General features: G+C 38.7%; 1 protein-coding gene across 1 annotated transcript in view; it reads right to left on the bottom strand.

The window, feature by feature from the left end:
* LOC146004090 (poly(A) RNA polymerase, mitochondrial-like) overlaps window positions 1-16,961 on the bottom strand; it is a 47,398-nt gene that overhangs the window by 9,983 nt on the left and 20,454 nt on the right. The window contains exons 2-5 of the mRNA XM_083142722.1: window positions 11,283-11,476; window positions 10,092-10,313; window positions 5,738-5,947; window positions 599-724 (exon numbers count right to left, since the gene is read on the bottom strand). Of these exons, the coding sequence (XP_082998848.1) occupies window positions 599-724; window positions 5,738-5,947; window positions 10,092-10,313; window positions 11,283-11,476 (752 nt within the window). The remainder of the gene's footprint in view (window positions 1-598; window positions 725-5,737; window positions 5,948-10,091; window positions 10,314-11,282; window positions 11,477-16,961) is intronic.

Genomic DNA, 16,961 nt, shown 5'->3' with positions numbered 1-16,961 from the left:
ATTTGACGACAGAGAAGATGTCATTTTCGAAGTGGAACAGTGGTTTTCGAGCAAAGCAGAGGACTTCTACAAAGAGGGCTTGAAATAGGTGAAGAAACGTTGGCAAAAATGTGTGACTCTGCAGGGAGACTACGTGGAGAAGAACTAACTTTGACCACTGCAAGTGACTATTGTATGTTTTTTATTTCATGGTGATAATTAAAACTTTTGGATACCCCCTCGTACCTTGTAAAAAAGATTTTCAAAATGTTGGTCTTTATTCATCAATGAATCTCCAAATTGTAAGTAAATTCAATAGATTTTTTTTTGTGTCTAAACTTATATCATGGAAAAAGTGTTGCAAAAAGTTTTACATTTTCAAAGTAACAGGTTTTAAAAATTTCCCCGTTTTACATATTCCATGTTTTAAGATTTTTATAGCAACAGGCTCATGAAAAATGAAAAATCAAGGTGTTTTTAAACCTTGTCTGGTATCACACAAATATTTTGTCTAAAATAGTTTGAATTTGTAATTTTCAAAAAATAATAACAATAAATAAAAAATAATAACAATAAGTAAAAAAAATAACAATAAATAAAAAATAATTAAAAACCTTACATGTGAGCAACCTGGTAAAAAGAGCTGCAGCACATCGCCTATGACTTCCATATGCCTCTGAACCTGGGTTCTACCATTTGCAAATGATGGTTTTGCATGGAAAACAAACCGAGACCCCTCGTTTGCCTATTTGAGAGAAAATGGATAGTATGTATAGTATATCAACAACACAAAAGATTTTTTTTAAAAAAAAAATGCAAGCTACACATGTACCTAAGGAAAGTATATTAATTCTTACAAATATGTGCATATTGTAAAAAATGATTGCAATGACAAGGGATCTAAAAATCCCAGTAGCCAGGTCGCCATGGCGACTATAAACATTACAGCCTGGCGACTGTGATCTTTTAAGTTTGCATGCACGAAATTTTGAAGATTCTAAGTTCAAATTGCAGTACAGCGTAAGTCAGCAAATGATTTTTTTGAAAAACTCAATATGCTGACCAAGGCAGAAATTTATTTTATTTTAAAACACAAAGTAAACGTAACGTTTCAACCTTCTAGCAAGGTATTTTGTACTTGGTACAGAGTCTGAAGAAGCATAATGAGTTTTTTTCACATCATGGAAACAAGGCTTAATGGTGTTATGTTTTTTTTCCAACGTTGTGAATCAGTAACTATTCCTTACTCTTTGTCCCCCAACCCCTAATTTTCTGCTTTCTCACATGATTTAGCAATGTTTTGAATACGGTGATGCTCAACTTCTTATAATATGCACAATTGCCAGTAGGTGGTTTCAGAGCTGGCACCTAGCTCTGATGAACATTTTTCGAGCACTGGCAATTACCATTAATTCTTGGTAGTAAAATCTTTATCCTTATGAACTTGCATTTGGTTTACTGTTACTCTGATATAATAATTCTCTCCCCCACGTATCTACACTACTAGTAATTCAAAGAAATTTAACTCTGTGCAGGCAGTTTGAGGAGAGACAATTACTATTAGTCAGGAATTTGGTACAATGTAATTCTTTTTAATTTGATGCATGTAGTGAAAAGAAAAATAAATTGATGGACAAACACTTTTTATGCCATTGTTAGTTTCTCATTTTATTTTTATTTTGCATGCTTCCACTCTTTTTACTTAAATATAATGCTTTTGTTGGTATTTTAAATGACACCGTGCATGTTGTTTTCTACGACGTACATATAAAAGAGCCACGGTGATCTAGTATGTAGGGCATCTGACTGCCAAATGGGGGACCCAAGTTCGAATCCATGGGTGGTGATCTGAGGTAAGAATTTTTTCAACCTCCTCTCTACATAAAGTGACTCCAGGGCTCATCCAACCTTAAATCAATGGGTATCTGGGGGCAACACTGGGGGTTAAAAGCCAGAGGATGGTGCTGATCACACCACCTCCAAAGTGCCTTCATGGCATAGTGCTATATGCACGGGGACTTTACCTTTGCTTTATGTACACACAAATAATGAAAAATGAAGAATAGAAATTTTGCCAGTTCCTTCTTGCAGGTTTTTTCTTTGGGGGGGGGGGGCTTACTTGTATATTTAATTTGCTTTAAAAAAATGGAAAACTTGATAGAAATTCGAAAATAACGAATGTCAAAATCAGTTAACAATAAAATTCATAATATTGATGTGTTTCTTTCACTTGTAGATATTTAATTTCTCTTCTCGCAGTAATGAAATGGAAAGACATAATTGACCTGAGATGCTGTTTTCAGTACATCTGAAACAAAGTTACAACACAGATGACATTGAAAAATGGAAAAAATAATTAATTCTTATACTCTGGAAAATATTATAAATATTAGTTTTACTAATAACAGTACTTGGCTGAGAACTTTGATCAAATTGTTAATTTAACATGCACAGAAATGAAAAATCAAAATGTGAATAACTTGCAAACAGCGAAAATGACTATTTCTCACTTTGAGTGTCTTGTTTTCATATCCTAAACGTATTTTGTGCCTGCATAAATCAGCCAACATAAATAAATGCCAAAAATTGCACTCTATTTATTGTTATTTCATTTTAGATACAGAATTACCTCCCCCATTCTACATTTCCTGTGTTCTTCCCTATGACCAACAATGGAATTACATTCAATTTAGTATATAAGATAAAGTTCCCCATGCATATAGCACCATGCCATGATGGCACATTTAGAGGATGTGGGAGGTAGGGCTCCACACATTCTTGATCTCAGCCATTTTAGAGGTGATGTGATCAGCATCAAGCTCCAGCCACCTTTACCCCCCCCCCCCCCAGGTACCCACTGAATTTGAGGCTGGGTGAGCTCCAGAGTTGCTTTATGCAGGGACAAGGATGGGAAAATTCTGACCTTAGATTACCTCGGGAATCAAACTTTGTCTCCCATGTGACATCCTACAGACAAGACCATTGCGGCTCCTTACAATCAGTATATAACATATGTTAAGTTTCTTTTATGAGGGACATTCAAATGAAACCCGGTCATTGCATCTAAATGTGCCGTACATGTACGGTGGCACCACGCAACTGCGGGTATGGTAGCGCCAGCTATTGGTCGAGAGACTGAGGCGTGCGCACCATTTGACGTTGCATAGTGCCAGTGTGGTATCATGTCGAAGAGAAGGTGGTCACACAAGTTATCATCCAGTACAGAACATGCAGGCGAGTAAGCAGGAACAACGAGGAGTGATTCATTTTTTGGCGGCGGAAGGAGTTGGAGGCCGTGAAATGTATCGATGGATGAAGGCTGTGTACGGTGAGTACAGTCTGAGTCGTTCAAGTGTTGTGGAATGGAGCAAACGATACCTTGAGGGCTGCGAGTCACTGGAAGACGATGCTCGTCCTGGACAGGCTCATCGTGTCATCACACCGGAAATGATTGCGGAAGTGAATGCTTTAGTCTTGGACAACCTCAGAATCACCGTAGACGACATCCATCGGTTACTGGGTATTAGCGTGGGTACCGCCCACAGCATCATGCATCAACACCTGAACTTTCGCAAAATTTGTGCGCAGTGGGTTCCCCACCAACTGACCGCTGAACAGCGGAAAAATCGAATGGGCCTGTCTTTGAGTCATCTGCAACGTTATCATGAGGAGGAATACGGCTTTCTGTCGCGTATTGTCACAGGTGACGAAACATGGTGTCACCATTTTGAACTGGAAAGCAAGCGTCAGAGCAAGCAGTGGAAACATTCGAATTCACCACCTCCAAAGAAAGCAAAGGCCGTGCACACCAGTTCTGGGAAGGTCATGATGTCCTTTTTTTTTACCACAAGGGCCCACTACTTGTCGAGTTCCTGGAATGGGGAACCACCATCAATGCCCAGCGGTATCAAGCCACGTTACAGAACCTTCGACGAGCCATCAAGTTGAAACGCCCAGGCATGTTGTCCAATGGCGTTATCCTCCTGCATGATAATGCCCGCCCACACACGGCCAATGTGGTGAAGACGACAGTGCAGCAGTTTCGGTGGGAAACACTGGAACATCCACCGTACAGTCCAGACCTTTCCCTGTGTGATTTCCATGTTTTTGGACCTCTCAAACAAGCTATTCGCAGACATTGATTCGCATCGGATGACGAAGTGTGTGAATGGGTCCAAGCCTGGATCCGAGAGCAGCCTACTAGCTTCTTCAAGGATGGTATCGACCAGCTTGTGTCGCAATGGGATAAATGTGCAAACAGTTTTGGCGATTATTTTTGAGTATGTGTACTGTGTGTATCTACATTTTTGAGTACATGTAATGTGTATAACTACATTTTTCACTTAATACACTGATTACACTAGTGACCGGGTTTCATTTGAATGCCCCTCATACATTTACATTTCTGCACTATTGAATAATTAAATACAAAAAATGGCTCCCAAACCAAATAACAAAACACACATTAAAAAAATATAAAAGAAATAAAGAAATCGGCTAAATAATTCAGGAACAATTTCTTCATGAGCACAACATTCCTTTGAAGATCAAATCTGCCAAGCTTTGTCATTCATTTCAAATTCAATGAGTGCTTGAATTTAAGAAAAAAGAAAAATCTTATGCCACATGCCAGAACAATCATGGTGAAATCTGACTTACCTTGTAGCCAGAAAACTAAAAAAAAACACCATGAAACACTGATGACTAGTGTTATATGGCTTGCTAGACTGGTCTCCCTGACTACAACTAACTCCTAAATTGTCCTTATGATGCAAATTTGAATTTGCACCTGAAACAATTCAGCTATGTATTGTCTAAAATAAATATCCTATCTAGATGGTATATAAAAAGAGTACACTACAGTGTATTATCAAGTCAACAACACATTAATTGGTAAAAAGGAAATAAGTAATCAAACGAAGATGATGATCTACAAGACAATCTACAGTACCACATTATTGTATGCTTGACATTATTACCAAAACAGAATAACAGATTTCAAGCAGCAAAGATGAGATACCTACGAAGAGCAGCAGGAAAGACTAGAAGAGATAGGATTACAAATACCATCATTAGAGATCAGTTACAGCAAAAAACACTATTGGAAACAATAGAGAGAAAGGAACTACAAAGGTTTGGGATGATTGCAAGCCTAGACAGGTGATGGAGGCCAGACCAGAAGACAAGAGAGCGAGAGGACGACCAAGAGTTCAATGAGAAGAGTATGTGGAAACTTAATAATGAAGAACTTTAAAAAGATCAAAGATCAATTACTTACGTGTGTGAGTACGATTTGTCGATCAAAACAACGTTTCAGAGGTCAACACTGCCTCCATCTTCAGGTTAATGCGTACTCTTAGGCACCAAACATGGTGTCACATTAAGAAAGTGTTAGTTGAGGATACAGGTTAAAGGTTATGGTAAAAAACATTTACTGAAGAACCCGCATTGTAGCTATAAAAACCATCATTCTGTCCACACAAATCTAAAACCGTGCATATCACAATCTAAAACCGCATAAACGAAACGTCCGAAGCGGCTGTTAGAAGCCACCCGGCCAGTGCTTGGGAGAAGCGAATGTATATATGTTATATGTGGAAACGATAGGAAAGAAGAAAGGGAAAACAATGCTGGAAGTCCGAAAACTAACCTTGGACCGAAAAGTGTACAGGAAGTGGATGATGGAACCCGACTCTTAATGACAAAGGGATGGAAAAGAAGAAGAAGATATAAAAAGATAAAAAAATGGAACATTTACCTCCTGATCTCCAGCGAAATGCAGAACCATGTCAAGATCACAGTCAGCTTTCCCAAATCCATTCACTGACGATCCAAAGGGAAGGACTTCAATGTCTGGAAACAAACTCTCCAAAGCCAACTCCACTTGATATGTCGTGAGGAATCGCAATCGAGTTCCCAAATCCTGAAGCTTGGTGTTTTCATGCAATGCTTTCATCTGATCACTCACCTGTTCAGAGTAGAAAGGAACATTTTAGATAATGAAATGACAAGGATAGAACACATTTCTGTGAATACACACGAGCATTTCTGTTATTATTGTATTATACAACATGCACCAAAAGTAACGTAACATTTGCATTGTACCTATCATACCTATCACATGCTTGAGCTTTACACTGTATTGAATTTTAGGTTTGTCCCACACTAATCTACTTCATACAGATTAGAAATATGAATGTAAGGTAAGCAAGGAAGTTCTGTCACATTTTCACCCAGCACCTTCGAATGCCAAAACCCAACGTGAAACAAATCTAACAGGTCAAACATAGTTTCCATCACCATCAATGGCCTCAAGTCTCCAATGCTATGAAAGACCATGGATCTCACGGTGGTAGAACTCTGCAGAATAAGAACCAAAGAAGTCAAGTGCACTTTGCACCTCACCTAGGTTTTTCAATTACCATCCTCTAACCTGGTTGTCCAGTGAATGCAAAAGATGGTAATTGGATGCAGAATGTCTGAGACATTAAGCAGATGTATCAGTGTTTCCCAACCAAGGCACAGAAAGTTGTCACAGGTGACCTTAGCCATGTATGGTCTCACATTATCAGCTACGCAGAGACTTTTGTAATTTACAAATGCTGGTACCAAGTTTTTACAGCTTCTCATAAACATGTTCCAGTTTCTCAGAATACACAGTTGCATTGATTGTGTGGCCAGGACAAAAATTTTGGCGCAAAAACTGTGGTGCTTATTATGCATGGAATAATTTGGACAGCCAACATTAAAACCATGCATATTTTTACTACGTCACTGATAAAACATGTATATATGAACAGGTGCTAATACAAATTACCAGGTTGAATTTCTTTAGAAAAAAAAACACACTATAAAAGTGAAATTTTGCGACATGGAGAAAATCAGCGTTTTGGCAGAATTCGAGCATGCACACAAGATGTGTATCAGCAGTATTTGTCGGGCGAGAAATAACGGGAAATAACTTTCTGGGTGCTGCAAATCCGAACCATAATTTTGATCTCACTTTCTCCTACTACAGAATAAACAAGAAGGTTGCAAAAGTGAATGCTTTGGGATGCAAAACATGGTGGAGGGAGAGGAGGGGAGGTGGTGTGGGTTGGTGACTCATTGTACACAATACGATACCTCTTAGTCCACAGAGCAACAGGTATTGTTTGTTTGTTTGATTTCTTGTTTTTAGTCCACTTTATGCACAGCAAGGCTAATCGAGACTGGATTTAAGTGGGATTCGAACTACTGTGCAATGTGCCTCCACTGGGTATCGAACCTAGGACCCTGCAACAGGTATTGAATAGGTATGATGTCATCTGCTCTTGATCAGCATAGCAACAGCTTTATGACACACAACTACGAAAGCCATTGAACCTGAATTGTACTGTGCATTCTATACGAGATATAATTGTTTGTCGCTTTTCCCCATCAAAAACAAGGGTGCGTATTATACATGTGTAAATACGGTAATCTGTTTCTTATCACATGTCAGCATTCTGTACAGAAAGGGATACTTCTCCAGACGTGACAGCAAGGAAATGACTTCTGAAGTGCATGGAATTCTTCTCCTAAGTCGCCACATGTTTGACCATTGTCTGCCTCAATAGATATTGTTGTCTATGGCTGTTGGCCTTCCAGTAAGTAGTGCATCTTTGAGGGATTCATCGGCTTTCTTGAATCTTTTAAACCGTTGATGTACTATCCAATCATTCACCACATCATTGCCGAAACTCTGGCATATTTTCTTTCCAGCTGCTCAAGTTTGTTCAAAGTTTATACTCACACAGCGCACAGGTCCTTATCATGATGTTTGGAATAACCATGCTTCCCCTGTCTCACTGACATCCAAGTTGAACTGCTCAGTCATCCATAACCTGTTGATTGAACATGTCTTATCAGCTGGAAAAGAATGGCTATGAGAAGCAGGATAGACTGGACATAAACAGAAAAAGTAAGAAAACGGGCAGGGGAGAATTGGAAGAGAAAGAAAAAAAGGAGAGAAGGTTTGGAATAAGGAGTATGGGGAAGACCACAGAAAAGATATGCAAAGTGCTTAGGAAAGCGGGAATTAAAACTTACAGGAAGGGAGGGAGAAGCATCTTAGGAATAGCGAGGAATGCTAACAAGAAAAAGGAAAACAGAGAAGAAGAAGAGGAAGGGATTATCTACGAAGTAAAATGTAAAGAATGGCAGAGTGTGTACATAGGAGAAACGAAAAAAAGGCTGAAAGACAGGTTGAAACAACATAGGGATGATGTACGACTTAAGAGAGAGAGAAATGCAATATTTAAACACACGAGAGAAACAGGACATGACATAGAGTGGAATGAGGCTAAGCAGATAGGAAGGGAGAAGAGAATGCTAGTTAGAAAATGGAAGGAAGCCAAGGAAATAGAGAAGAAAGGTGAAGAAGACACAATGAACTGGAATGGGGGACTGAAGTTAAACAAAGAATGGAAGAAGATGTTGGAAAGAGTGGAAAGGACAAGAGAAAAAGAGGAGAGGAGAAGGAAGAAAAATGAAGGGAAAAGAGCGTGAGATTAAAAAGTCCAACCACATTCTATGGAAGTAATTGTGTTTAGCCTTTTAGGTGAAAGTAAAGTTGGGAAGTGAAAGTCATCTGCTAGAAAGTTCCAAACAACTTTCTAAATAGTCTGGAGGGAGTAATGTTTGTGTATATATATTGCCCTTTTGTTGTATCTGGTTACTTTTGTACTTGATACAGAGTCTGAAGAAGACCTTGCTAGAAGGTTGAAACGTTACGTTAGTTTATGTTTTTAATAAAATAAATTACTGCCTTGGTCAGCATATTTAGTTTTTCATAATCATGGAAACAAGGCTTAATGGTGTTATAAATGTCTTATCTGGCTAACCTTGTAATTCTTAGCATGTTGGACATGTGACTTTCGAGGGCATCCCCAATGTGCAATGGTAATGCCTTGTAATCAAGGGGTCCCGGGTTAGATACCCGGTGGAGGCACATTGCACAGTGGTTCGGACTCCACTTTAAACTGTAGTCCAGTCTTGATTAGAATATCTGTGCATAAAGTGGACATAAACAACAACCAAAATTGACTTTCGACATTATCAGAAACCGACAGAACTTTCTTGGTTACCTTTATAAATGTGAACAAGAGAAAGGCAATGGTTATTGGGGAAAAGGCAAGGGAAATTAACATCAAAATTTGAGACCAAAGTATTGAATTAAGTCGATAGCTACAGATACCTGGCCTATATCATCACCAGTGACACGAGCTGCAGTGAAAAAGTCAAAGTGAGAATACCAATGGCCACAGAATCCTTTCAAAGAAGAAGCATGCTTTGTGGACTTTTGGACAAAAAACTGAGAAACTAATGTGTGTAGTACGTATGGTGCAGAAACGTAGATAAAAGTAAAAAAAAAGTGAAGTGCTTCCCTGTGCTTTGCACCATGCCATGAAGTCTTACAGGGGGTGGAGTTAGGGCCCCAGACTTTCTTGATCACAACCGAAGGTGGGGGTGATGTGATCAGCACCATGCCCCTGGCTGCCTTTACCCCCCAGAGTTTCCACCAGGTACCCACTTTTATGATGCTGGGTGGGTGCCGGAGCCTTTGGAACTGGTGGAAAAATCCCGGTTCTCCTCCACCGAGGAACGCATGGTAGTCAGATACCCTAACCACTGAGCTACGATGTTATTTAGAAAATTTGGATATGCGACTGGTAAAGAATGGAATGTGAGAAAAGGACAAAGTAAGAAATGAAACTGCATTGAAAATAGTCTGTGAAAGAAGAGGAATATTGGAAATGATACAGAAAAGAAAAATAAATTGGCTGTAGCACTGACTAAGAAGGAATTGCCTGCTAAAAGAAAAACTGGAAAGAATGGTTAATGGAGAAAGGATATGGGAAAAAAGAAGATATGAAATGATAGGTGATATTGAATTAAATGAACCAATGTTGACATGGGGCATAAGGTGCACACCTCCTAGGACAGACAGCAACAACTGAATACATTCTGTATCAATAATTTTGCAGACACACTAGCACAGTACAGATTAATGTGTCCCATCCCTACCGTGCGTGGAAGTATGAATACCGGGGAAGAAATAAATCTAAGAGAGAAATGTATTTTAACCTTACTGAATCTGCCTGGATCAGCGACTTCCTTATTTCTGGTGGAGAAAATGCATTCGTCATCATCATTTCAACATCAGGTTCTACTTTTTTCCTCTTCCGAGGGCCAGCTTTGAACCATACAAGAGGAGACTGGACAGGAACTATATCATGCGCCATGTTATGGCTACACACTTTCAGTACGTTCACAGCTTCTTGCCTTGATGTGAATTCAACTAAAATAAAATGCTGGAAAATGAAATAGGATATCAGTAACATTAACAATTCAGCTGATACTTTGATAAGAAAGTATATGTTTAAATTTAATACCTAGAGCTTGGATTTACATGACTTAAAAACTTCATAAATATGCATGGATTCATGTCCTGCAATTTACTAAAATATGAATTAAAAAACTGATAAAAAATATATTCTATCAGTTTTTATGGGGATCGCCAACCTTCTTTTCATCCTTCGGAACACGCGACTGGGTGGAAAAGGAAGCCTGCCGGCACTTTCGGTCTTGAAATACCGACCAAGATTTTGGTGGGAACCAAACAATCTGCCTCTGTCGAGTGAATCTCCGTTCAAGCCGAGGAAGTCAGCAAAATTTCAGAACGATTCTTCATCGAGATATGGTACTTTCACCATCAACTCAGCAGTTTGGGTTCAATCACCTAAGCATGGTTCTCCAAATTACATCCCAGGAGTTGTCATTCGTCGAATTGGGGATAGTATCCTCTACGAGAATATAAACCTCCTTCAAAATAGGCAGTTATAATACGTAGAATGTAATTATGTAGTTATCTTGATCTGGCCAACCATTTACTACACAGGAGACAACTAATGAGAGCAGTGGGTCTTCTGAAGTGGCGTTCCTAAGGTGAGAAATTTCTTCTAGATACGAGAAAATCTTTGATGGTGACCTGGTCGTTTCTTTTGCAGTAAAACGTCCTTTACAACATATTATTGACCCTATAAACAAAAATTACATAAATTGAATTAACATTTTTTTGGGTGATAAAAGGAAAAGAATATGTTCTTTGTTCAACAAAGGCCTATTCATGAACCTAGGATCTTTATCAGTAGAAGCATGGTTTACATAATTTATTCACCTTCATTGAAGTGATTAATGTGGAGAGGTATAAGAAAAATATGTAAATACACAAAAAATTCAAATACAACAGCAGACAATCTAGAGCTGGGGAAAGTACATACCTTATCTCCAAGCAGCTTGTAATAATGCATTCCATGGACACTTCCAAATTCACTACAATAAGAACGGAGCTCTGCACATGACTTTTCACAATGCACTTGCACAAGAATGCTTCTTCGGGCTTCATTCTGTCGTTCTTTCACCATACAATCGAATTGGTTAGAGGTTTTTGCTTTAGGGTTTTCTTGAATTTCATCTGTTAAGAACAATAGGAAAGTTACAGTATAGAGAGCAATTTAGATCATAGTGTTGTTTATACTAATCTTCCACTTTGTTGGCCAAGTATCCCAGATTCATCATGTTCACACATTCATTAGGGAAATGTGCAGAAATTATTTCATAGCACAGATAAGGGTGTAATTTTACCTTTGTGCATTTGGAAACATAAAGCAGAACACTAATTACTATTAAAACTAATTGTATGTTAGGAAATATTTCATAATTAGATTCTACAGGTAAATAAAGGTTACTAAACCCTTCACATCGGATTCTAAGATGCATTTTAACTTTCAATCTTCACATTATACTTGCCTTAAAGCCAATAACATATATTTTATATAAACAACGAATAAATACAAAATAAAAAGTTACTTTTTAATATTTTCTCAATATTTTCATGCAGCGCACACATACACATTTATCAATAGTAATAAAAGCATTAACTAGCAACTGGTCCAGCAAATTTTGTCTCCACAGATATGGAAGATTTGTCCCATATGGGTAATTCTACATTTTCTGCTGCACAGTGCACAGTTGGATATAACTTACTATGCATTTTACACATTTCCCCACTTAAATATCTTAAATCATTTTTAAGTTATTGTATGTGGTCGTTCTAGGGGCTGCAAAGATGCCACACGACACTTTCGCGGAGTCGAATTATTCTGGAAGTTATGCAAAAAATGTCTTTTGTGATTATGTAACAGGTATTTTTATATTCTGATGTAATTATAGAATATTTTACAGCAAAATTCTGGTAAATTGATACTTTTAATTGGGAGTGGAATACTAATCAATATTTTGAACAACTTTTGCTACAATTTTCAAGCATCAGTATTGGCATTGGTGGGAATTTTTAAGACTATTGGCATCAGTGTGAGTATCGGTTCAGCCCTAATGTAAATACATATCTTCGTATGAGGCTAAAAATCAATGTTATTTTGTATTATCTATGCAACTCCTGATATGTAAGCCCCAAAACTTTTCATTTCCATATTTTTCCCATATATTACATTTTACGCACATGCTTCACATATAATTTCCATATATTCCATTCACGACCACAGTTTTCCTTCTTGTGTTAAATACCACAGGTTTTCTGTTCTTCTGTATTCTGTTCATTTTGTACTCTCTGTTTATTTTAAATTTTTACAATAGACAGTGCATCTGTTATTCTAACATTCTTCTCAACGATGGAGAATGTAAGCTCAAGCTTTTGTGGTGAAATCAGTTGTGTACAGGGTGTCCGGCTTAAAAGTATAATAAAAGAAAAATTAATAACTTGAGAAGTAATTGAGATATTTATTGGTGGTTTGCTTCTACAAGTATGTTAACTCAAAATGTTTTTTTACATACCTAATACACCTTGATATGCGCACCATTAGTGGCGCGACAGACATCTATCTGTATTCCACTTCTCTCCAAGTGTTTTGCAGCATTGCAGGCGTAACATTAGCGATAGCTGCACGAATGCGATGATGTAGATCTGGTAGATCATGAACTGGTGTCTGGTACACTTGATTCTTGATAAACCCCCACAGAAAAAAATCAAGTGGCATAATGTCTGGGCTTCTAGGGAGTCAAGCAATCCATGGACTACCTCTCCCAATCCAGCGATCTGGGAACTCATGATCCAAGATATCCCTCACAATGTTCGCAAAATAGCATGGTGCGCCATCTTGTTGAAAGATCACTTCACGAGGAAGTTGTGGCACAACATACAGCTCCAACACGTTGATGTACATTCTTGCATTAACTGTAGACTCCGCGAAGAAGAATTGGCCTATAACCCTGTCCTTTAACAATCCACACCACACACTTTCGGAGAGTCACGTTCCCACTCCATCACTAGGTGAAGGGGGGGGGGTTCACTTCCCCATATGCGGCAATTGTGTGTGTTTACCTTGCCGGAAGTGTGAAATGTAACCTCATCCGAGAAACAGATGAAATCGAGGAATGCCTCGTTTTCATCAATTTTTGCCAGAATTGTCTCCGCGAAGTTCTTCCGTCGTGGCCTGTCCTCGTGCTTGATTTTGTGATGAAGCTGCATTTTGTACGCCCGTAGGTGCAACCTTTTATGGACGACATCGTGTACTGTCGAAACGAGGTAACTGTAACTGCCTACTTGCTTGTTGGATTGACTTACAAGGGCTCTGCTGGAAGGACGCTCGGATTAATTCAACAGTAGTCTCTGGAACTGTGTGCTTGGCATGGCGGCTCGACATCGAAAACAAACTTACAGTTTCCAGAAGCTGCTTGTCCCACTTCTTGATTGAAATGTAACTGGGAACATCGTCGGTTGGTCGCAGTCCATATTCAAGCCGAAAATGACGTTGTACCAGTGTAACAGACTTTAGTTCCACGAGAGAAAGCACACAGAACACCTTCTGCTGTGGAGTCCACATGGCTACTGATGCATGTGTTTACGTGAACAAAGCAGTTACGTGCATGCAGTACCAACTGCCGCAAGCATACGTAAAAAAAAACATTTTGAGTTAACATACTTGTAGAAGCAAATAAAGGCCTGCACAAGACCTGGAGCAGACCCGTTCGCGAGACATCGCTCCTGAAATGCCATGCAACCTGCGCAACACCCTCGCTTGAGCAGCTTGTATGCCCACCTGCACAGATCGTTCCTGGCAGGCATTGTAGACCCGCCGGGTACCCGCAGTCTTACGATACCTAGTAGGTCTCAGTTCGTTCTTTCCATCAACTGCAGACCCCTCCCTCTGCATGACGTAGTTGCTTCGAGTAGAAACTGCACCTGGCCCACACCGTTCTGCAGTGTTGCCAACTGCAATAGATTTTGACTACTTAAAAAAGGGAACTCGAAGCTTCGTAAGCCACATCACCAATGAAATGAGATTTACGAATGTTGCTACCCCCCCCCCCACACACACACATTGAAATAGGTTTTCCGTGGCACAGGATCCATAAGTATATGTCGTAAACAACCAATATACGTATATATAGTGATATAGGTAAAAAGGTAAAGTGTTCCCCTGTGCATAGCACCACGCCATGAAGGCGTATAGGGGGTGTGGGGGTAACGCCCCACACTTTCTTGATCCGGTCGTGAGTGGGGGTGATGTGATCAGCATCACGCCCCTCACCGCCTTTACCCCCCAGGGTTTCCCCCAGGTACCCATGTTATTCGACGCTGGGTGGGCGCCGGGGCCGCTTCAACCGTTAGAAAAGTTCCCGGATTTGAACCGGCCGGGGATCGAACCCGGGACCTTTAGCATGGTAGTCAGACGCGTTACCGACTGAGCCACCCTGCTACTCTTAAATTCTGCTAGTCTGTTTTTTCTTGTACTTTAATGTTTGACCCCCACCCTGACCCTTCCGCTAGACTTAATTTCCGTCCAAGCTTGTGAGCAATGCACCCTACCCCCTCTGGTTGCGCCACTGCGTGCCTGGTTAAGGCACCATGCAATGAAAAGCAATTAGTTTTCAGTGAGGAGATTTTTGTTTGCTCGATCATTCATTTAAATAAATGAAGCTGTAATACTGCGTGCATTTCCTGGCAATAAGATAAAAACTGCTTACGCTGAACTGAAATCGCAAAGTATATAAATTCTCCTTGGAGGAGAGAGCTCCTCCCAGGACCTCGTAGGATTTACGAGCTACGTAAGTAGGCAACACTGGCTGAAGCTGTCCACGTGGTGATGAAACACCTGGAGCGACACGCTGCCGGAGGGCTGTTTCCTTCCAGCAGGTTTTGCAGGCGCCCGGGTCTTGTTGAATGCCCAGTTACCTTGTAAGCGCAGAGCGCCTGGAAGACGAAGAACCCGGGTAAAGACGCAAGTCGACTCGTTGACGTGGGCAGGCGAGCAGGTATACCTGTCCTCGCGGCAAGCGGGCAGTGGGTAGGTAAAATGCAGATTATGCTGGCCTCTAGAAGCAAACCGCCAATAAATATCTCAATTACTTTTCAAGTTATTAATTTTTCTTTTATTATACTTTTAAGCCGGACACACTGTATTTTAAATATAGTTCCAGTACATCATGCAATATGCAGTTTCAGTCAAAGTAAATTTGTCTTTAGGAACAACAGGAGAAGATTCACATTTCAGAACTAAAAAGAAAATTTGTAATCCATTATTTTAAAAACAAAAAAGTAAAGCAAATTTTTAATTTGAACTTTTCATTACAATTGATATCATGTAAGCCTAGTATCGTGATCAATTATTTTGGTAACAGAAAATAAAGAATACCTTGTATTTGAATTTTTGCATTAGTTTTAACAATGTAAGTCAGTTTAATTCAAACTCAGTATCAGCACAATAGGTAGTAGCTATGGTGCTATATTGGAAAGGAAATTTAAGTTTACATATACTGATAACTTTATAATTATTATATTGATAAAAATGAAAGAAAAAACTAGAAACAACCAAAATTACAATAGCATCAAATTATGCCTTTGTTTACAAGAATATTTATAAGATATCAATGCTATACATAAGAAAATATATATATATATATCTTTGTTATCTCCTTCCAGGATAAAGCAAGTCTTTGTATCTACAATTCTGAGCTTCAGTTTTCGAAATTCATCATCATCTCAAATCACCTCCAAACGTAGAACATATAAGTGTCACTCTATGCGACCTTCCTCCAAGCACTCATTTGAGGAACTGTAACATTCACCAGCCAGCCCCTTAAGGAAGATGAAAGCAGATACTTATTTACTGCTTCCAATTCAACATGGCATCTTTTATACATATCAGTGTCATTCCATAACTTTCGAATCTTTATAAGATTATATCATGATCAAAGTTCATTCAAGTCATAAAAGGCTTCTATATAACTTAAACATCCAAGTTATTATAACGTTGCCAAGTTTAATCTTTAAAAGCAACAATTATTATACAAATATATCACCATCCCATATTGATATATCTGTCCTTATCTTTTTCCATCTTGAGCTCCCTTCCCAAGTCACAGACAACTAGTATCAGAGCAACTAGTTCAAGCCAGATTTTTTAGTATGTGATATCTTCAATTGTTTTTGTTTTATATTTTTGTCCATAAGTGCTTAACAGCTTGAATGTTTGTGTAGTAAATGTACATATTTGCTCTGTTACAGCTATTTTACTATGTATATCACAATATACTTATCTATTGATCACAATTACCATTTTTTGAATGTTGATACAAAATACCAAGTATGACATCACAATGTACATTGAACAATTTTAAAGAGTTGACCTTTGTATATAAACCTTGAAGCCAATGCAAATGTACACAATTTCAATAAATTTAATTATAAATTTGAATGTATCATATCTTTCTTGTCTGAAAGAACACATATGATTGAAGATATTTGTTTTTCATATTGCCAGTCAAAAATAACTGTTATGACTAAATTGTTATAAATATTGCACAAATGTGGAACTTTGAACTTAGCCTAACCTTCTTCAAATGTTGTTATGACAATATATTATTTTTATTGTCATACT

The sequence above is a fragment of the Lepisma saccharinum genome, chromosome 21 (genome assembly GCF_977018435.1).
Source record: "Lepisma saccharinum chromosome 21, izLepSacc3.1, whole genome shotgun sequence".
In the NCBI taxonomy this organism is placed as follows: Eukaryota; Metazoa; Arthropoda; class Insecta; order Zygentoma; family Lepismatidae; genus Lepisma; species Lepisma saccharinum.
Note: the sequence above shows the minus strand (reverse complement) of the source record. Positions and strands in the feature narration are given on the sequence as shown.